Genomic DNA, 23,221 nt, shown 5'->3' with positions numbered 1-23,221 from the left:
CGCTTTTACTTCAATCTTACGTTGACATTTTATTATCCTTTCGTGTGTGAATTTTACAAAAAATATTACAATTTTTACATTTTCATTTGGTTTAATTTTACATTTTTGATTTCTTGATTTCAAGTCAGTAGATTATTGCGCTTATTGTTATTGTTGTTGTTGTTATAAGAGTTATACAGTCAAACTTCCATAACTCCAACTTCTATAACTCGAATTTTCTATAACTCGAAGTTTAACAGGGTTTAGAGAAGAAACTATATACAATCACAAAAAAAATTATTTTATTCGAAGTCTCCATAGGACGAACCTTTTCTTTGCATAATTGTACTTCGAGTTATGGAGGTTCGACTGTATATATATTGTGGGACGTTGGGATAGCGCATCGTCTAACAAGTGGTCCCACTAACGTAAAGAATTAACCAAAGTAGACCACGAAACGACTCCTTTTCCTCCCGCGAATTCACGGATATCTTTATTGAGTTAAAGCTAAACTTGCTTTCGTTCGCATAACTAGATGGCCTACCACGTCATCACCAAACCAATGTTATCCCAAGACAGTCATCTTTCTGCTTTCTAGTGCTGGGCATTGGCACAATATATGCACAACTGTCTCCTTTTCTTTTATACATAGTCTGCAAGTGTTTTCCTCAACAAGAGCTATCTTTTTGAGGAGATACTTGAAGTATCCATGTCCACAGTAAGCAATGAAGTCAACCAGCTCAGGGTGCTCTGCGGATAGCTAAGCAGTTTTATCGTTTCCCTGTTATATGAGTTAGTATTGCTTTTATCTAACGCATTGACTGATAAATCGGTCATATGACTTACTGGCAGTGCCAGTAATGAAATGCCAGTTCATATAAATTTTAAAAAGTGGCAACTTTTGAAATTTCAAAAGATTTCAAGTATTACTCATTGAGTTATATCAGTTTTAGTGTCGTCAACTTTTACATTTTCAGAACAATGGGAAAAAATACAGTAACAATGATGAAATGCTAACCAACTTCTGTTTTATTAAGACTATTAGTTGAGAAGTGTTTTGATGAATTTAAACGTACAAACACCCACTATGCCGAATGCACTTATCGCCGAAAAAGGGAAAATGACATTGAATATTATCAAAAATGTCTATAAAATCGATTTTGCAAGCCTTTAATACACCTTTGCAGAAAATAGCTGACACCTTGAAGATTTTAAAGAAACCTATCGGCTTCATTTTACGTGAAAACTTGTCTCTAAAAAAGCTCTTTTCGAAATGAATGCCGCATTCGCTGACAGTTAATCAAAACTAACAATGCTTCAATGATTCTGAGAACTGCTTGAGTACAGCAATTACATTAAAAGAAACTACGCCAGATCAGAGAGTGCTTCATAGTCCAACTGATGCGTCTGAAGAAGAGATTCGCAAAACAACTGCCGATTTAAAGAAAAGTCTCTTACCAATGGAATACTCCATGTTATGTCATTGGATGCCAATACCAAATTGGCTTCATGCCATTTTTCTGATATATACCAGTGGCATTACATTGAATGACATCAAGTGAATAAAGTATACATTATTCATACACTATAACTATAACTAGTCACTCATAGTTGTAAGATTCTAACAAAAAAAATTAATAAAATATTCTAGTTGGCCATGTAGTATTGTAAAATATCCATATACATATTTATTTATTATATGAAATGTTTTAAATATAAATTTTGCTTGTCATTATATTTTCTTGAACGAGAAGCTTGGACTTGAAATAAAATTTTGCGTTATTCTTTTTTCAGTGAAGCAAATTAAAAGTACATTTTCTTTTAAATTTTGTGTTATATCAAAATTCTAGAAATGCCTTTGCCGATCAATAGTGGAAAGACAATGAAGTCACAATATATGGCATCTTCCGTAGAGGATCTTGAAATGTATAATTTTCGGCGTGCAATGACTGCTAAGTGGGTACAAAGCATTCCCAAACATGTATCATCTGTCGAAGATGTAGAAGACTTTGATGCGCGTTATGAAAAAAAATACCGCAATCGCATGGAGCTTCCCCCGTCGCTTGTGGCAGCCATAGAGAAGCGAAATACACGTTCTGTACTGGAAGGGAACAGGGATTTGGTTAGCAAAATAAAAGGTGTTTTCAAACCGCCAGTAATCACAAAACCAGAGTCAGAGACTAAAACGAAGTTCAAAATAAGTGACCTAACAGACGACGACAGGATTAGAATAGTTGAACGAGCAGTTTTATATCAAAATGCTGTTATAGAGAAAGTATCAAAAGCCATAGATGATGATCCTCATGGACTCGTGAGTCGAGAGTTTGATTTGTTTAAACATAAGATGATGCACAGTGGCGATATTTCTTGCAGTTTAAAGTCTTTAAATCCCTATGGTATATTTAAGGAAGGTAACTTTGCGGCCAAACTATTATATAATATCATGGCCTTAGAAGAACGCGTGATGAGAGCAATAAAAAAATCTGCATGGCTGACTCAACAGATGAATTCCACTCATGGAGTTGCACTCATTCCAAGTAATGCTGAGATGATCAAACAAATTCCTATTGCTGCTAAGATGAAACCTTCGCACGTACCTGATAAGAAGGCGAAATTTAATATCTTTATTAAACAACTCATTCGAAAATGTGGAGATAATAAGCGACAAGCAAATGGCTGTGATAAAATCAAGCATTCTGAGTCTAAAGGAAAGTCACGTAAAGTCTGCACTAAGAAACCGAAGAAGTTAAAACCTAAGCCTTCAGGAGCAAAACCTGCTGTTGACGTTAATAAAAAAACCAAAGCCACTAAAAAACCATCAAGCATCAGGAAAACTCCAAAACTTTCAGAAGCTGGTAGACGTTTTCTGGAGAAGAATCCATACATCATTGAGATTGCGAATAATATGGGCATCCAAAAAGGTAAAAGGTCTAGTTCTTATTTAAAATGTCAATTTAATTAAAAATAATTGTTTTAAAAAATTTTTAGCAGCTATCCAAAAGCAGCTAATCTCTCGTCGAAAAACGAAGTAACGTAATACGGATGATCTCATACATGGTGTGCAGTTATACCTGTGACGACATATTTCTGAAAGTGGAGCTTTAAAATTTAAGCTCTAATAATTTGCATAGCTGGCAGGCACTAGGCTATGTTTTAAGTTGATCGATTATGCAAAAGTGAAGATATTGATTAGTTATTTTTTGAAAGTATAAGTAAAATACTTCCAAAAAAATTTTGAATATACAATAAGCAGATATGCTAAGCTTAACATATTATACATTAACACATATTTATTGGGCAAGAAGTTTAAATAAACGCTCTAATAATCATAATGATATATGATTCTATATCATTAAAATTTTTTTTCCTTTGCATTTTTTAAGGATATAATTTACATATTATCTTGAAATCATACATAAGGAACTCTTAAAGCTACCATCCTTAGTTAGAGCAAACACGAATTCTGAGTGATCTGAGTTAATTGCGAATATAGGTTCAGGGGTATGGAGTGCTGTCATACAACAAACTTTCAGATTGGTTTTATGATCAATAAAAAGTTTGTGTTGCAAGTCTATCACTAGACGGTAGTGCTTTACATCCTGATGCCGACAATAATTTTTTGATTAATCCTATTGTACAGTAGTACTGAGTTTAAAATCCAATCAAATATTTTTGGCTTAGTGTGCCTGGGTATTTTTGAGTAGACCCAGTTTCCTGATTTCCGCTTTTGACATATATTAAATACAATACCTTTTCAAACTACAGAATATACACTTAAAAAAAAGACAAATCATTCCTAAAAGAGTACAAGGCAGTATCAAATTTTACATTTTTAACGACTGAGCGATAGGCGACCTCTCCTTCGTAAGTTGTGCGACTTCCATTCAAAAACCATTCATCTTATGATCTGGTTTAATCCTATTCCATTGTCTTCAAGGGAAGATACAAACAGATGACGAAGCAAACAGTTCCTTTATTAGCATATTTTACATCTTGTGTTTGATTTGAATATAACTCAGTTGGCTACAAAAAAACTAAATCAAACACAATGACATTTAAACATTATATTAATATAAAAAAAATTTTCAAGTTCTGTCGTAATAAAAATATATTTTGACTCGTTTATTCGTATTAGCAAAAATTTTAAAATGTCTTCCTCTGCTGAGGATAAAGGTCCTAATCTTTCTGAACAAGCAACAAAATGCTTGGATAATGGAGATGTAGACAATTATAGGCTTGAATATACTAAACAGTGGGTTAACAATCTTCCCTGCGATGTGGTCCCGTTAGAAGAACTAGACAATTTCGAGGCCCGTTGTCAAACAGAACAAATCTCTACTAAAGCAAACAAAAAGAAAAAAGCCAACGTGGTTCCTAAGAAAAAGCCGGGAGCACTAAATATTGCATTAAAGCGAGTACAAATGAGCACAAAGGGTCCATCGGAAAACGCACAAACAACAAATTCAGAGTGTATAGCTGAAGAACTAACGCGGTCGGAAAAAGTGAAAGTAATAATTAAAAAATTGGTATGCCAAAATACTTATTTAGCAGATCCAAAAACAAAAATGTATCCAGAAAATCCAGTACCCATGGACAACTTGCTGCGCCAAGAAATAGAGATGTACAGAACGCAAAAGGCACTTAATCAAATAGAGATACTCTGGAAATTTCAGTCATCATATTTGCTAAGAAATTGCAATCAATTTCCGAGACAAGTTGAAATGTCCAACAATCAAAAATATATGTACAGACAATTAATCAATGATGGAACATTACCAAAAATGATAATCCAATACATAAAAATTTTAGAGAAACGCAAGCTAGAAAGTGAAGATAATGGTATTGGTAAAAATATAACTTGGACACTGCAGCCAAATGATGATATTCAATCAAAAGTGGAGACACGTACAGAAAAAGAAGTAGAGAGTACTAAAGTGGCAAATAATGGCAAAGCTGAAAATAATAAGAAAAACGTAAAGAGCAAACCATATTCCAAATCACATAAAACGAAAGAAGCCAAAGCTCCTAAAGTTTTAGGGAAGGGAAAACTGTGGGCGTTAAAGTTAATTGGTGATGCTAACTTGACACAAAGTCAAGAAGATCATCTAATAACTGAAAAAATGTTAGAAAGGGAACGAAGGCTATCGTCACAAATAACCACCAGTTTCTCAAGTAGTACACTGACAGAAGGTGAAAGTAGGGAAACATTAGTAGCACAGCCGATATCAGTTATAGACAACAAGCCATCAACAGGAAACAAAAAATGGTTAAAATGCAGGACAAGAAAACAAAATCAGGTGCCTCCATCTACAACGACATTAGAAAGCGATTGGGTTCCAAAACAGCGCCAAAAGAAAATGAAATGTAAACGCAATCTTCATTGTAAACAAAAAGAATATAGTGAAATATACACAACAAGCGAACCACCAACACATGCGGAAAGCTATAAATCAACAGGAATGACCTCTACATTTTCAAATAAAAAATTTGGAATGGCCAAGAAATGTAGTAATCCAAAAAGTCTACGTATCATTGAAAAAGCACGTATGCTTAGAACCAGTGATACTAATTCTGTAATGGCAAGTAGATTGAAATATAAGGGGGCTTCTAAGCGAATAACAAAGAAGATCATATCGCAAATGCCTAACCAAAATAAAACTTATTTCTATGAGATAGAAAAGGGATTCAAAAAGTTTTTAATGCAAAATACATCTTTTGATTTTTCGCATAATAAACATAAAAAAGATGAAGAAAAGAAACCTGTTCCGAGAATGCAACCTTGGATGCGAAAAATCTTCGGACGCAGTAAAAATACACAAAAAGAACGTTCTGTGGTGAAGAAATTCGCTTGGCCTAGTGAAGATAAAATTCTTTCGGAAAAAATAATGAAACTAGCTAAAGAAGGTATATTTATTGACCCACATGCTCCAGTTTATCAACCAACAGAAAATATCAAAATTTACAGAAGTAAGAAATGTTTTCTCATATTTGTTCCATGTTTATAGTACAATTAGATGGCACTTATTTATTTTTATTCTTTAGTTTTTACTTTTTAGATTTTGTCACATCCGCTGGCACATTAACTATTGTTTATTTTAGTATATATTTATATAACTCTGTTTGCTACAATAAATCTCATTTAGTAGATCATATCACAGTAGTGCGAACTTTTCAGTATATGACTTAATATCTTCACTAAATGTTACTTAAGTAATTTTTTTAATTAATTTAATTTTCTTTGTTATTCCTTTTTTAGTGTTGTTAGTTTGTACCTTGGGTGCTACCTCTAATTTTAATTAATTTATTTGAACTAAGTCGAATATTGACTGCATGCGAGAGTGTAGTGAGAGGGCTTACTAGGTGTATGTTTTGTGTTTAACTGTATTTTATTGCTTTATAAAAATGTTTGTCAATAACTAATATGATTCTATAATGAGAAAATTTGAAATATTTGGCTTGATTCTTTTAGTAAATAATATTTTCAAAAACTACTAATTATTATTATCTATTTATTTTTTATTTTAATCAGTGTATAATCGCAAAGATGACTCAGAGAGTGATATTTGTATGCACGGATGCATGGAAAGTCATGAAAAATTTGTCGTAGAACTCTAATCGCCAAAAAAAAATCACCTGGGTTAAGCATACAAGCAATATATTAAGCATATAATCACATCAACCATAATCAAGCATAAATGGATTATCAAGGAAAGATTAAGACGGACATTTAAGTTACAATTTGATCATTTAGTTCAATTAATCTAATTTAGCTAATGGTTTTGGAAATAAATACTATTTTATAAAAAAAATTTTTTGTTAGAAATAAACGTTTAAATTAACCGCAAAAAATTAAATTTTTTTTTAAATTTATTATATGGTCACATTTCCAGCATAACACAGTAATCTTCAATGTTGAAATGAAGTAATATATTTTATTTTATTATTTTATATTTTATTTTATGTAATTATTACAATACTACACAATAAAAGTTGTATAACTAAAGCAACTTATATTATTTCCCACACAGCTTGGAAATCTATAGAAAACTGACGTCACTAAACCTTAGAGATTTCTACGGCGAGTCTTAAAGAGTACTAAATCTAAGGGTCCAAGCAACCAAATAGTTTGTAGATGTAGAACCATATGGTTCTAAGAACAACTAACCTGAGTGAATAGCGTTAAATAATATTCCATGGATGGCAGCCTTATGTCCATGAACCCACTTGAGCTCATATAATGAGCTGTTGTGCTACTATTCCATGGGTTTTTATTACCCATTGAAAATCTATTATTACGCCAAACGCTAAATGTACACTTAAGGGCATGCTCTGTAAAACGAAATGTGTTGCAACAACAATTGCTGTGACGTGTCTGCAATCATAACATACTCTCAGGGTTCCCTGTCTTCAAAAACTACATAACATTGGTTGCTTATTATTATTATGGAAAATGAATAGTACACTACAACACTGTGTTTCTTCAAGTCCAATTTTTTTATTGAAAATGGATATAGTACCTATCTTTCCTAATTTTGACTCCTTATGTTCTATGAAACACCCTCCAAGATGTTGTTTCCGTTTTTGCACCAGTGCCGGGCACTTTCCAAGCACACGATATGCGGCTTCACTCCCTTCTATGCGGTATCTGCTGTCTAAGTTGCATTGAATTCGTAACTTTGTTAGGTGATTATTCAATCTACAGTCACCGATTAGTAATCCCGTAATAATTCTTAGATTATTCTTTGTTTATTCTATACAATACAAAGGGCATTTTTAGTTGTAAGTCACTTAAAGCATTTTAGATTGTTATAATCTTGGTAGCTTTTCGAAATATAGTTGTCTTTCTTTTTCTTTTACAGGCAGTGAATACAATGGGTAGCATGTTTATGAGAGAAGCAGAGAGATAAGTTGTTAGGGATGATAAAATATATGGATATAAATAGATGCAATATAGGATATATTTATAAGTAATTGCTAATTGGTATTATATATTAACTTATATATACATTTTTGGTATTTTAACTTATAAGTTTATTAAAAACACAAATTTTTTTACGTTTTTATATGTATATTGATACAATTTTTATTTTTTGGTTTCATTTCGTAATTTTTTTTTTTATATCTATATATTTTTTTAACTTTCGATTTTAATTTACTATACAAACACTACACTTAATCAATTAAAAGGATTCAGGTTGTACGAATTTATACATAAATACAATATTTTTGATATCCTATTTGGAAACAGAGAATGTCGTAATATCGTATATGCTATATGCTACTCGCTAGTATATAGATCAGGTTAAGATACCTATTAAAAGTTTAATTAGTAACATTTTGCAATAGAACTATTAACTAATTTTGCATAAGTTCTTAAGATTTTTAGGCTAAATATCTTTATGCGCTATTTATAATATAAAAATATATAAGTTCTCCAAGTTCCTTATTCACTTTTTAAATTTTAATTTATATCCTAATTAACCAATTTTAACACCGAGTAGAATATTATTATGAATTATTAATAAAATTAAAATGAAATGTCCCTACTGCTTTTTTATCTTGCATGCACTACTACGATAGTTAAAGTTCTAATTAATTACTAACATTTTAGCTTGAAACTAGATATTTTAAAACTAGTTTATAGTTAGTTTTTATAGATTATATTAAATACTAAATACTCTTTAAGATGCAGCTTATATGATATTTAGTTTTTTAATTAAGTTTCTGAGAAAGTTATTTATAGTGACACAATCTCATTAAAAATGGAGCTATTGCAGTTTAAATAGTTTTTTATTTTTTTAAATTACTGATCTATATTATGATGACATCATTTATCAATTTTCTCGCTAATACTGTTGCTAATGCCAGATTTTTGATGTTCCGTGTGATATACCATATAGTTTCTCAATGAAAGAACTATTATGAATAGTTTGATCAAATTCAGAAACTGATTTAGAACTACATATGGCATATATAACCAAGGGAGAAATTGCAGAGTTGAAGAGCAAGTTGAATCAAAAAAGTATATGTATACATATGTCAGTTTATTATTTATGCCTTATAAGATAACTAAATCGTAAAGAAGGGTATAACGGATTCAGCACTACATATGTGGCAGTAGAGAATTTTTTCAGCTGATACTGCTGCAATGCGAAATTTTCCAGATATTATATGAGATATGATTTCTCAATGACATAGCTTTTATGAGTAGTCTGTTTACATTCAGATACTCATTTAGAACTACAACTGGTACATAAACAAAACAATAGACGATTCAGCATTTTATCTGAAAGCTCTTCCCAAAGCAAATTTTTGACTACGAACCTTAACTACATAGTCACATACAAAATGGATCTCTGTGTGTAGTTGAAATTGATTGCGTGGATTTATTTGTTTATATGATGATTGCATTAATGCTGATGATTGTAAGCTCCTACACCTGCCTGCTATAGCCACATTCTCCATGTTCCATATGAGATATAGTTTCTCTATTAAATTACTGGTATGCATATAGCTGGAATTTATTTGTAACTGCATAATCAAATCAAAAATTGAATCTATATGCAGTTTAAGGTGATTACTATGATTTACTCTTTCAAATGATAATTGCATGAATGATAATTTTGTTGGCTTTTAGTATTGCAAATAGTGCGTCTTCTACTTCCTATGTGAGCTATCGTTTTTCAATGAAATAACATTTAAAAGTATCTATATTGGAAGTAATTCCAAACTACACTAGCCAGAGTACAGCAGTCGAAATTGAATTTTTCACATTTTGCTATGATGATTGTGTTAATGATAACTTTGTTAGCTGTTGCTGGCACTAATGGTGTTTCTGTTGCAACTATTGCTACTGATAGCCTTGCTTGTAACGTTGTTTTTGTATATGTTGTTATCTTCGACAATACGGTGCAGTTGTGATGTTATGGAATCCATTACTTCCGTCGGATGTGGTGCATCAAATAATGTTACTCTTCGATTGTGCACAACGTTGCTGTGCGCGACAGAGCAGTAGTCGGTGTCACTAGCCCAACCGACGTTGTTGGTTTCGAGCTTGTTTTCGCTTTAGCATTCTGCTGTTGCGGATGCACATAAATGGAGGCATCACGCAATTTCCGGTATAGCGAAATATATTTTCCGGCTGTTGTGGTTCTAGGAACTATATACTTTTCACAAAATTTTGTTTTACTCGTGGCAGCTTCACTGAGTTTTTCATAGGAGAGTGCTTGCAAAAAAGCTAAAACGAAAGTGTAGCAATTGTGCGTATCCTCATGGTATTTCGCCACTGACCAACGTTCGGGTTGCTTGCAAATCTGCAAATATAAATTTGTATCTAATCAGTTGTTTAACACTAAAATGTTTATGGCAAAAATATAATGTTTGGGCTTAATTGAACTGCTAAAGCAATCAAATCTTTACCAATTCAATTTTTGTTTATATTTAAGTACCTGCAGTAATACTTGATCCCAATAATCATACCACGGTTCAGGAACGTTGCCAACTAATAAGCACTGCCACCATATTGGCATATTATCCGCGCGCTTACGCTGCAGTCCATGTTGATCAAATTCAACAATGCATCCCGTCGATGTAGTCACGGCAATGTGTAAATCAGTAGCATTGTTGTAATCGCTGTCAAAAAACAGGAAGTTTGAGATATGAAATTAATAGCAAATAACAAAGAAAAATATTTTGTACGATACGAGTATGATAATGACAGATAAATATTAAAGATAAAAACAACATCAGCAAAAAATTTGCACCGATTGGAATGGAAACCAGCAGCTCTGCTTACGAAACATAAAAGCACATAGAGAAATTTGTAATTTGATTTAATGCAAATGACAAAGTCATCTGAAAATCTAATCTGCCCGAAATCCTGAACGTAAAATCATAGCCAAAGAACGAATGCCGGCAAAAATGCAAATCAATTGCAACTACTTTCAAACCACATGCCAAAAACAACGGAAATATTTTGCTCACCGACTACAGAGCTGGTATGACAAGCAGTAGCGTGAGGACAGTCAAAAAATAACGTAAGCCAAAATGACTTAGTGACACGCTACACTAATTGTAGGGCAACCAATTGCTTCTTTTATTTTAAAGAATATTCTAAATATTCTTGACAAAACTAGCAATTATACTGGAGCGAAAAAGTCTAATAGTCCACAAGTGCCCTACAAAGGATTACCAATGCTAGTGTAGGCTAAACAACACTGCTCTCAAGAGGATATTTGGAAATTTTTATTCTTAACTTGATGGAAATATTCGAAACTGACATTAGGTTTATCAAAAGGGAGTTTAAATATATGCGATTAATATATTTCTTTGCGATTTTAAAAGATTTTTTTACTATAAGGACTTATGCCGTCTGTGTTATTGGTTGCTTGTAATATACACCAATACTTTTATGATCATGTCTAATATTTTATATAAGATACCTTGGATTATTGCCAGATTTGTATTTGCAACAATCCTTCATATCTATATTTTTATTTTAGATAATATACCTTCAATTATTGGCACATTTGTATCTCCGCCAGCCCTTCATATCTATATACCACAACCGGAGATAAAGTATATTCTCCAGCATAATTTTTCCTTTCGATTTAGGAACTAAAATACATTTTGTGATTTGATTGATTTAAAGTTTGGTGAAAATTTTGATTTTCAAGTAAAAATTGAAATATTTTCTCTGTACTATGTACCTAGAATAATTTTATAGTACTTATTAAAATAGACGAGGAATTAGCTCATCTTGTCTTAAATGCGACTTAGATGGATTTGATATTATTCGGTTAAACGTGGCAATACACTTGATACACGTGATATTATCGAAGTACAGATGCTCTGCTCAATTACTATCAATGAAAATAACTGAAATATGAAATAACTGATATGTTGACTGTAAATGTATCTATTACACCCCTTTCAGTGAGTGGGAGATCTACACTATACATCAATAATTTTCACATAGCCTACATCACATTCAAGAGACTTTTCCGAAATCACTTAATTATTATTTACAAGAAAATGTAAATAGTTGTAATTTTCTTAAAAATATTGTGAGGATAGAATTCCCAAGTTACCAACATCATTTAGAAACACCTATCTACTCCTATTAAAAATTTCTAATACTATCTAAATACCTCAATGAACTCAACAGCAAGTATTTTAACGGCCTTCTGTGTCTAAACATATTGATCACTAGATCTATGAAAGACTTTCGTACCCACAAAAAAACCGAATTTCGATAATATGCACTGTTTTAAACAAAAAGCAAATTTTGCCAAACGTAAAAAATTAAAGTAAAGTCATTCATGAAATTTGAACTACCGTAGGTTTTATAGACCAGTCCAATACGGTTGTCATTTTGTACGACGGTCTCTCAGCCAGTATCTTACAAATATGACACTAAAAGGTGCTGTTACTTGTAGATTCTGTGAGACTAAAATAAAATATACATCTATCTTATTTGCTCATGTTATGCGAATACCAGGATGCGAGTCCACCTCTATATGGTTTTCACTGTATCGAGAAGTAACTTGAAATCCAGAAAACTGCTGTTAAACGCATAATGACGAAAAATAAGAAATCAAGATCTGTTTTCTGTCATCCAGACGTAATAAAACCAAGTAACTGTTGTATGGATATAGTATAGATTAAGTTGAATGTATCCAATTCTCATCTGTAAATGCTTTTTAAATTTGAAAGATATCAAACTCTTAAGTTTATGATAACGGATTATAAAAAGAGATTTACATACATGAAAAAAATATTAGTAAAGCAAGGAACCTTCACAGAACAGACTACAATGACACTGATGCTATGTTGTAAATGGAAGGGGTCTATACATGACGTTGTGTGAAAAAGGATTGGTAGAGCAGTGAAGTTTTACAAATAGAGATAAATTTAAGACTGACTATATTGACAGTAATACTATGTTGAGATTGCTCCATACATAACGTTACTTGAAAAAAGGATTAGTAGAACAATGAAACTCAACAAACAGAGATAAATCTAAAACTGATTACAATGATAGTGATAACATATTGATGCCAATTGAGTGTTTTTGTCTAGAGATTGTTGAGACTATTTTTATCCCATTCAAACTTGAAATATCTGTAATAATTTCGATAAATATTGTACTAAGTTAATAGGGTATTAAATCTGTTTATATAGATTTAAATAAATACCCGTATGAACTTTCCTACGAAAACTTGATACTTACTTGAGGAAATCTCCTATTGTTGGTCGCAAAACAATTGCACACGGATACTGTGAAGCACGTACAAATGGGTAAGGCAAGCGAAAGGGTAATATTTTTGATGGGGAGATATTGTCACTACTGTAGCGATTGTTGACTTCCACATCGACAATGTCACTGTTACCACCAATGTTGTTACTGTCACTTTGAGTATGACCAATTACATTATTGTCTGCACTTTGGATATTGGTATCATCTTTGACCCCATCTTCACCTCCGTCACCATTTTGACAGTCTTCGCTACTATTACCACTTTCATCACTTTCATTCCCATATTCTCTACTGCTAGGTAGTCCTCCTCCTCTTCCGACTCCTTCGCCATCATTTTTACAGGCGGCATCTAATTCTGACTCGCAATTAGGACATCTGAGCGGTAAAGTAAAGCAAAAAACTTTAACATTACAGTGATGAAAACACAGAATGCCAGGATCTGCAGTAACGGTACTTTTTGCCATTCTCTTTTTGCCCAACATATCAAGCACAGTCACGTTTCTTCTGTTTGGCTACTCTATTTGGTGTTCTGGAAAGAAATATGTAAAAATTCCGTTAAACAAACTCATGTACTTTTGGCAATTCAGATTTTTTTCAGATTGTTTTCGGGTTCCTTTCTATCTTAGTATTTCTTAAAAATTGTTGTTGTTGTTATTGTTGCTTGGTTTTATTGTTGTGAGTAGGATCGGGTATTAGCATTAGTATGTTCGTGTGAATGTACTAACTTAATAGCTTAACACATACACAATCATACATACAAGTAAGCACTAACGTATCAGTAGACATTGCAAGTAATGGAACTGTGAGGGGTTTGGAAGGGTCTTTTTTTTTATTGACAATTGCTGACCACGTTTATATCAGTGCATTTGTATGCGAGCGTTGCTATGGGTGGGAGTGAACAACTACACTATTGCATGGATATGTGTGTGTGAGCTGATTGAGTTTACTTACTTTTAAATATTTGCATGCAAAGTTGACATTGTTCAAAGTGAAGCTGGTTAATGCAGAGTTCGAGTTGCGTTGTTAATTAGAGAGAACGAGACTGCAATAATTTAACAAACTCCACGACTGACTCCATGTTACGAACTTCAAACAACAGAATTCAATGGATTTTTCGAGAATGTCCCTAATTCCATAAATATGCATGAGTGTACGCAGTAAATCTATCTAATTTCGCTTTGTAAAACAAAAAAAGAAAAAACAAATAAAAAAGAGTTTTGGCTCAGTAAAAACGCCACAAACATTTACAAAGATATCGACACCCACATAAACCTAAACAGGTCCATAACCAGGAAATTACTTTAAGAGGAGCTTTCAGCAAATCAAGTATCTAATTAAAAAAGAATGAGTTTATTAAACAGACACGATGGAACAAAAACTAATAAACATATGTATAAACGAATCATCACAGGAATCCTAACAGGGCACTGTAAACTAAAATACCATCTTATGAGACTAGGTATACATACAGATGCGAACTGTAGATTCTGGGAAGAGAATGAGTGAGTTGTTGACCACACATGTGCTGTTAGAATGCCCTGCGCTAATGCACATACAAAATAGGCTTATGGGAATGTATATTCTTACGGAAGAGGCAATAAAGCTCTGTAAAGTAGGTTCTAAACTACTTTTTTTTTTGACGCAATCGGATTAAGGGACCTATTCTGAACTCAGCAGGGGGCTTATAGTAACTAATATATCTTTTGAAATTGCGTTTTAGCAAGAGGATTAATATAAAAAGTCATTATCATTCAATTTGATCAAAACCTTTGGCAATATTTAAATTGATATAAATTTCTACCTGTATGCTACGACATATTGCGGAAATATTAATATTAATTTTTTTGACATCGACGAAATAAAAAAAAGTCCGTAAAGTTTAAAGAAACATATCAGTTTATAAATAATAACATTATTTTAAGGACTTTTTTGAGGATGAATGAATCATCCTATCATTTTTAATATCAGGAATAAAAAAAAAGAATTTTTGTTTATAACATTTAATTTATAAGCTTCCTAACATATCTTTTCAAAAAAAAAAACACTGATCACAAATTACTATAATACGTCGCTACAATAATAACTACTCTTTCATATTATATACCATCATAACAGTAAAGGTCTCTGGTTTGACCACAACTTATAACATAACTCCCCTTTTGTCATGTCAATCAATTCTTTAATTCTTATATTAAAATAACACTTCTTATCTACACAGAATGTTGCTTTTATACACTTTCAACATATTTTAAAATTACAGAAACTGCTACAATAAAGCATTCATCTAACTAGTATAGAGAACAATTTGATTAAAAGACAATCAGCTAGAAACAATTGATATCAGAATAGATTTTATTCGAAACAAGTTCTAATCAACCATTCTATGAGTTTTCCTTGAAATTCCGTGAGAAGGCTTCCAGAAATTGATTACATATTTTATGGAGATATCATTTTCAAGTAACTGTTAACAGTATATTATGTTGAGCCTAGTTGAGTCAGTGCACCTGAGCACTCTTACTCTCTATTAACTGCGAGGTTTCTTCAAAACCCCTCTTTGCGCCTTGACTAGATTATTGTTTATCACTTCATCAGACTAAGCAATAATTGACCTCAGATCTGTATACCTCCCCGAGGAGCCTGTAACCATTCTGAGATTTGATAACGCGGTGTTGGTAAGTCTGTCAGTTTTCGCAAACAATTACAGAGCTCTATCCTTTATGTATTTTTTGATTGTATCAATCTTGATGTCCCTGAGGATGATTAACGGTATAAATTCTGTCTAAATGACAAACATTTTTAAATTAGAAGATAATCAAAACCATCAAACATAAGAATAAAAAGTTTAGCTGGTACCTAACAATACTAAGTGTTACCTACAATCGAAGTAAGAGTAGCGAACTTTAAGATTGCCATCACTTTACGAAGTTAAAAAATTATAAAATAAAACACCCTGTATACACATATGTGTACGCAATCCTAAAAAAATGCATACCACACAAATTCTTGTATTTCTAAAGTTTTATAAATTACCTTTCATTAAGTTAACTTTCATTAAATTTAATTTAATTTAAATTTAATTCAACCCAAAAATTTGATCCCAACTTAATCCAATATTTATTTATTTGATTTATATCAAACGTTAATTCAATTGAATCTCAATTTCCATATTTTGTGAAATTCTTTACACAGTAAATTTTATGACTTTATTTGAAGTACAATTATGTTACCTTCAAGCACTTTTTCTGATTTTTCTTACAAGCGTCTTGGACACATTTCTCCATTCTGTTCCATTGATCACAATTAGTGATTTTTTCACGTTGTATTACCACAATTCTTGCAAAGAATCTAATGATATAAAAAGACAAAAACTAAATCAATTCTGTTAAAATTAGATAATTAAATAGATCTTTCGTCCTTACCGATGAACAGTCTGACAAACTATCAAAAAAAATAATACCATAAAAAGTTATTTCTTCCGAAGACTAGAGCTGGGCATTCACAGAGAAAATGCTTACTGTTAGTTGACAGATTATATATTTATTGGTCGAGTGATGTTGTATTGAAAAGAGAATTCATTGAAGGAAGACCATGTACATGAGCAAAACAAATCAGATTTATTTGATATCATCAATTAAAATGTATTTTAAAAAAAAATCATTTAGAAATATGTTATAGTTCAAAGAAATAACAAAGATGTTTTTGTAATCTTTGTGGCAAAGTTCATATATATTTGTTTTCCTATTTAATCTTTTTAATAAAATTATACTATTATAGAGTTATAATCTACGATTTTAATCAGCACTTTTAGTGACGTACATTAGTAATGTTTTACCCATAAATTTTGCTCCCCACTAATTGCAAAAAGGATAAGTTTAAAACTCTTTTAATTATTTTTATCTAGATGTGAAAAAATGCCTGCTTAACAAATCATGATGTCCTTGTAGAACTTAATTTTATTAAAAATATACTATGATAAAAAAATAGTAAAAAAAATTTCAAAAAGCCAAATTAAAGAGTATAAAAGCTTAGTGCTAAAAAATGCTAACAGAAAGCGACTTCAGTTAACCAAAAACATATAAAGTTGCCACATAACAAAGACAACCAGCGTAGCCACCGTAACCATACAATGCCTAATTGAATTTATCTAATATAAATCAGCTTTTTGAAACAAAGTATGGCCACAACAACAACTGGAGCAACATGAAGAACATCGAGAAGAACGGGAACAACCTCATCAAGAGCGATTAAAATAATAATAATAAAAAAAACGGAGTCAACAATATGGTGATGATATCATATGTTTTAAACATGCAACCGCTTTAAGGAACACAAACGAAAGAAAGCAGAATGAAAGAAGGCAGAACGAAAGAGCACACTCAGAAAAAAAAGCCGGTAAAAATACGAAATCAAAACAAAAAAGGAAACCGGTATAATTCTTCACATACAAAGCGGCAAGTTTGAATCAAAAATTGAAATATAAACTTACCACAAAATACAAAAGCAAGAGAGAAAAAACCATTAGATATTATAAAAACCGAATAAGAAATATAAGAAGAATAGGCCAACATTTTCCAATTTAACACTGCAATAAAGAGTACACAAACATAAGGAATTGTTATAACACGTGGAAGAGTTCCCCGACTTAACATTAAATCACATAGCGAAAAGAACTCACCAAACTAAATTCAACAAACTAAACTCACCACACCTTCAGAAGAGCACAACAGCATTCAATACTGAATTGATTTCGTGTGCAATTTCTTGCTAGTGAAAACGCCATGCAACATAATGTTGAAGGCAGACGTTCAACTTTCAGGCAATCAACAAGGGTTGAAAACTTCTGGCACCCTTACTGAAGCAGTTGTCGGCGAGCTACGGTTGTTAACGGTCGTGTCCCATGCAGAGCGGCGGTTCCAATACGTTTGTAGCATTCAAATTAGAATAATTGGAATCAAAGTTTCTTAATAAAATTGTTTGTCTGTTGCCAGCGAACGTTACAGTGGCAACATCAGTAGTTGTTGACCAACCGAAAAGGATACTTGACAAGCGGACTGCCGCTTTCGAACAATTAACTAAATAATATAGTAAATCAAAAATATTATACAAAAATTGTGCTAAATTAAAATAAAATATAGAAAATAAAAAAAAAATATTTCATCTATAAAACTAGTTAAAAATTAAAATTATTTAAAAATTAAAAATTATTTAAGAACTACAAAAACAAAATTACAATAAGTCAAAATAAAAATATTTGTGTGTTTTTAAAAATATTAATGTTATTATAAAATAAATTTACTCAATTATAATATAAATCTGTTTGCCAAAATTTTTAGAATTGGGCGTCGCTAAGTGACGTTTAACTTATTTACTTCCGCTTATTCCTGAACCAAGTTACTCTACTCCTTCGAATCTCAAACAAACCAAATTTCAAAAAAATATCCGTTTGTTGTGCCAGTGTTGGTTACTTTAGCAATGAAGTTCATTTATTAACATAGCAACGTTTGCCCGAATACATATTTAAACATAAACAAAAATAAGTAACGACTAATTGAAGAAAGACCAGAACATTTCGAAAGTATAAACACTAAAAATAACTAAGCAGGATAATAAAAGGATAATGACCTAAACGTTGTGCAGCTTACAGGTGAGTCAATCATTTCTCATACACACAGCAGTGCATTTTATTAATAAAAAATCTAACATATATGAGTTAAATAAAAACTAATATTATACAGTAAGTGTTATTAGTAATATGTTATATATGTTATATATATTGTCAAATTAGATTTCAAATAAAATTCTATAATTATTTGTAAGTGCTGTACGAATTTGTTTGAATTTATAATAAATAATATATTAAATAACATATAAAAACTAATATATTGTAGTAAGTGCAATTTACTATATTTAAATATATTTTAATATAAACTAAACTAAAGTATATAAATATATTAAGTATAAACTTCAAATCAAAATAATAGTAGTGTAAAATATATATTATAATATAAAATAATAGTAGTGTAAAATATATATTTATTACATATTAATAAATAAATATTTTCACTTTATAGTAATAATTATATGATCAGAAAAGGAATAAATTATTATATTTAAAAATAAAAATACACAATAATAAAAAAATTATAATGATTACAATGTATATTATATATACATATATATATACATAATTTAAATATATATATTGTAATCATGTAATGATTATAATAATAATATTCGATAAATTAATAATGATACTTCATAGTATTAAATACAAAATCAGAGAATAAATCAACAAATATAATCAAAAATAATGGTACATGATATTAAAAAAAAGCATTGATTATTAATAAACTAATTTTTTTGATTAATAATTAGATTAATAAATAATAAATTAATAAGATAAAGATAAATTAATAATAAATAAATTAAAAATGATACATCATAGTATTACATACAAAATCAGAGAATAAATCAACAAATATAATTAAAAATAAAGGTACATGATATTGAAAAAAAAAGCATTGATTTTTAATAATTAGATCAATAAATATTAAATTAATAAGATAAATAAATAATAAATAAATTAATAATGATACTTCATAGCAATAAATACAAAATCAAAGAATAAATGAACAAATATAATTTAAAATTAAAATACATGATATTAAAAAGAAAAATGATTGATTATTAATAATTTAATAATTAGATTAATAAATAATAAATTAATAAGAGAAATAAATAATAAATCAATTAAAAATGATACTTCATAGTAATATATATAAAATCAGAGAATAAATGAATAAATATAATTAATAATAAAAGTACATGATATTAAAAAAAAAATTATTGATTATTAAGAAATTAATAATTAGATTATTAAATAATAAATTAGTAAGAGAAATAAATAATAAATCAATTAAAAATGATACTTCATAGCAATAAATATAGAATCAAATAGATGAATAAATATAATTAAAAATAAAAAAACACAATAAAATTTTAATAATGATTAGTATGCATATTATAATACATAACAATATAATATTATTATATTTATATAATATTATTAATAGTATTATATAATCATTATAGTTATAATAATATATAAATTAATAATGATATTTAATAGCAATAAATACAAAATAAGAGAATAAATGAACAAATATAATAAAAAATAAAAGTACAGGATATTTAAAAAAAGTTTTGATTATTAATAAATGATTAATCAATACATAATTAATTTATTAAACACTTATAAACTTTCAATTAAAAATTATTATTATTAGAATTAAGAATAATTTTTAAGCCAGATACATATTAAAACATAAGCAAGAAGCATTTATAAAATTTGAAGTATTATGGTGATTATTTAATTTAAAATAAAAATGAAGAATAAATAACGTAATTGTATGATGTATTAATATATTAATATTAACATTTCATAATAGTACTCAACAAGGGAGAGATTTCAAACAGTGGTAAACTACAACAACAAAAACTATTTTTATGTTATTTTAAATAATTGAATTTTTGGCTATTTTTAAAGTAAAATTAGTCACTACTGTCATATCGATATTAAAATCAAATTTAAAATAATTAGCCATATTAAAAAATGCAAAGAATTACTTAGAAAAGTACAAGATAGTAGATAATATATATCAATTACAAATTAATTAATTAATATTTAAACATCATAGTAAAATTTAGCAACATTAGAATATAAAATTAATTTGAATTAAATTTTAATTGTTTAATATTTACACTTCATAGTAAAATGTACAAAACTTTAGAATATAAAAAAAATTTTAAATCAAAATACATGATACTAAGACACATATATTTATTACATATAAAAGTAGAATCATAAATATATCATAAATAATTATAAAAAACTAAAAAAAAAATTTCATGAAAAACAATAATAAAAAAATTAAAAATTAATAAAATTGTAATTAATTAAAACAATAAGTTGTAGTAATACAAATTTATATGAAATAAATTTAAATAAAAATATAAACAAAATATATATATAAATTCAACATTTTATTTAAAATTAAAATGATGACAGTAAATAATTTAATATTCACACTTTACACTTGTGATTGGTTTCATTAACAAAAAAAAATTAAAAAATAGAAACACATAATACAAAAATTCATATTTTATATATAAAAATAAAAAGTTGAAAAAAAAAATTAAAAAAATAAAATTTATAATAAATAAAAAGAATAATCGTGATGAACTCAATCATTTATGCTAATACAAATAGATATAAAAATATAATGAAAAAAACTTAAAAAAATTAAACATTTTGATTTAAATTGAAATTAATTCTGTTAATAGTAATATTAGTAATATTATTATAAATAGTAATATTAATTATACATTTATAAATAAACATCTCCACTTTACAGTAATTATTGGCAATATTAGAAAATATAAAAAATTAAATATGCAAATACAAATTAGTAAATAATATATATTTAATATTATTTAATAAATACTAACTCTTGATAATAGAAATATGCAACATTAAAACAATTATTTAAATAAGTATAAAAGTAACCTAGGCCGAAAAAAAAAATAATAATAATATAAAAAATTACAAAAATAATAGGTAGAAAAATTAATAATTTTTAATTTTAAATAATTAAACATATTAAAATATAAGATAATGACAATATATATAACATATAAATTAAATATTACTAAATAATAATTTATTAGTGGGCTATTGGTCATTTAAATAGAAATAATAAAATTATAATTTAATGCCTATATTTAAAAACAAATTATATTTTACTAAAATATTTTACCGATATTTCGACTATCTTCGATAGTCATCTTCAGAGAAACATATTTTTATAAAAATTATTAATCTATTTTAAAAAGTAATAAAAAATTACTTAAAAATTACTTAAAACAATAATATATTTATACATGTACACATAAAACAAATAGAAAAAAGCCATAATATTACTAATGATATATAAATTTTACTGAATTAACATATTTAAATAAACTTATATTAATAAAATATATATAAAAATAAAATATTTATATATAAAAAGTACAAAATAATATATAAAAATATATAAAATAAAATATTATTTTAATATAAATACAAGATAAATATATAAAAATTTTAAAAAAATTAGGAGAATTAATATATTAAAGATAATAATTTAAATATAAAAATATATATGAAAAAAAGCAATATTTTTAATTCTTTAAGAACTTCATTGAGTTTCTTATTTTATTTATAATTTCACAATCAAACTTATATAACAAATAAAATAATATAGGAAGTTAATTAAAAATTCGAATTTAAAATAAATAGAAAAAATATATAAAAATAGTAGTAAAAAGAATAAGAGCTTCATTAACTTAATGGAAAGAAAGAATTTATTTAAATAAATAAAAATATACGTATATTTTCTAATAAGAGAAAATGCAACAAAAAGAAAATATATCTAAAAATAAATAAAATATATATAAAATAGGTTATATGAAAAAAAAAATTAACTTGAAAAAAATAAAGTAAATTATAAATATATTTATTATTTTAAGTTCTAAAATAAAAATCAGAAGAATTAATATATTATTACTAAACGCAATATATTACTAAAAGCAATAATATTTCGTCAAGAAAAATATAAATATAATTATTATTTTAAGTTACAAAATAAAAATGATAAACAAATAAATATTAAAAATGCTAATATTGTTAATATTCTGTATAATTTCAAGCATATAAATATATATTATTATTATTGTTAGGGGATGTGGCACTGCGACCGTAGAGTCTATTGTGCCCCCTTCTGGGTTTAGAGTAGGTCTCTAAGCCCTGTTGCGTCAACAAAAAGTAGTATAAAACCTACTTTATTAGGTTTTTATTATTTAGTAATGAATGATAGAAAGAATATTTTTAATCATTAAAAATTATAAATAGATTTGTAAATTATAAATTATTATAAGAATAAT

General features: G+C 28.5%; 3 protein-coding genes across 6 annotated transcripts in view; 2 read left to right on the top strand and 1 right to left on the bottom strand.

The window, feature by feature from the left end:
• The first annotated feature begins 1,712 nt into the window (after window positions 1-1,712).
• Window positions 1,713-3,305, top strand: LOC119662640. 2 transcript variants are annotated; one of them, XM_038072302.1, is made up of 2 exons: window positions 1,713-2,900; window positions 2,971-3,305. In XM_038072302.1, exons 1-2 carry the CDS (start codon window positions 1,832-1,834, stop codon window positions 3,009-3,011), a joined length of 1,110 nt encoding a protein of 369 aa, XP_037928230.1. In that variant the 5' UTR covers window positions 1,713-1,831; the 3' UTR covers window positions 3,012-3,305. The 2 variants fall into 2 exon arrangements, with proteins under 2 accessions (XP_037928230.1, XP_037928229.1); XM_038072301.1 differs by having other exon boundaries at window positions 2,968-3,305.
• Window positions 3,306-4,074: 769 nt separating this feature from the next.
• On the top strand, window positions 4,075-6,814 carry LOC119662147. Of its 2 annotated transcripts, none has more exons than XM_038071705.1 (2): window positions 4,075-5,883; window positions 6,509-6,814. In XM_038071705.1, exons 1-2 carry the CDS (start codon window positions 4,128-4,130, stop codon window positions 6,592-6,594), a joined length of 1,842 nt encoding a protein of 613 aa, XP_037927633.1. In that variant the 5' UTR covers window positions 4,075-4,127; the 3' UTR covers window positions 6,595-6,814. The 2 variants fall into 2 exon arrangements, with proteins under 2 accessions (XP_037927633.1, XP_037927632.1); XM_038071704.1 differs by having other exon boundaries at window positions 4,075-5,946.
• A 1,846-nt stretch (window positions 6,815-8,660) lies between these two features.
• LOC119689676 overlaps window positions 8,661-23,221 on the bottom strand; it is a 152,826-nt gene continuing 138,265 nt past the window's right edge. For both annotated transcript variants that reach the window (XM_038104558.1, XM_038104559.1), the window contains 3 exons: window positions 13,211-13,766; window positions 10,428-10,611; window positions 8,661-10,292 (listed from right to left, as the gene is read on the bottom strand). In XM_038104558.1, the coding sequence (XP_037960486.1) occupies window positions 9,948-10,292; window positions 10,428-10,611; window positions 13,211-13,719 (1,038 nt within the window). In that variant the 5' untranslated portion in view covers window positions 13,720-13,766 and the 3' untranslated portion in view covers window positions 8,661-9,947. The remainder of the gene's footprint in view (window positions 10,293-10,427; window positions 10,612-13,210; window positions 13,767-23,221) is intronic.

The sequence above is a fragment of the Teleopsis dalmanni genome, chromosome X, assembly GCF_002237135.1.
Source record: "Teleopsis dalmanni isolate 2A chromosome X, ASM223713v2, whole genome shotgun sequence".
Lineage (NCBI taxonomy): Eukaryota > Metazoa > Arthropoda > Insecta > Diptera > Diopsidae > Teleopsis > Teleopsis dalmanni.
Note: the sequence above shows the minus strand (reverse complement) of the source record. Positions and strands in the feature narration are given on the sequence as shown.

Bases quoted from the DNA above. Each gene is read 5' to 3' on its own strand.
- LOC119662640 (XM_038072301.1), top strand. From the start codon at position 1,832: ATGCCTTTGCCGATCAATAGTGGAAAGACAATGAAGTCACAATATATG. The intron at 2,901-2,967 runs GTAAAAGGTCTA...AAAAATTTTTAG, and splicing joins TAATATGGGCATCCAAAAAG to CAGCTATCCAAAAGCAGCTA.
- LOC119662147 (XM_038071704.1), top strand. From the start codon at position 4,128: ATGTCTTCCTCTGCTGAGGATAAAGGTCCTAATCTTTCTGAACAAGCA. The intron at 5,947-6,508 runs GTAAGAAATGTT...TATTTTAATCAG, and splicing joins AAATATCAAAATTTACAGAA to TGTATAATCGCAAAGATGAC.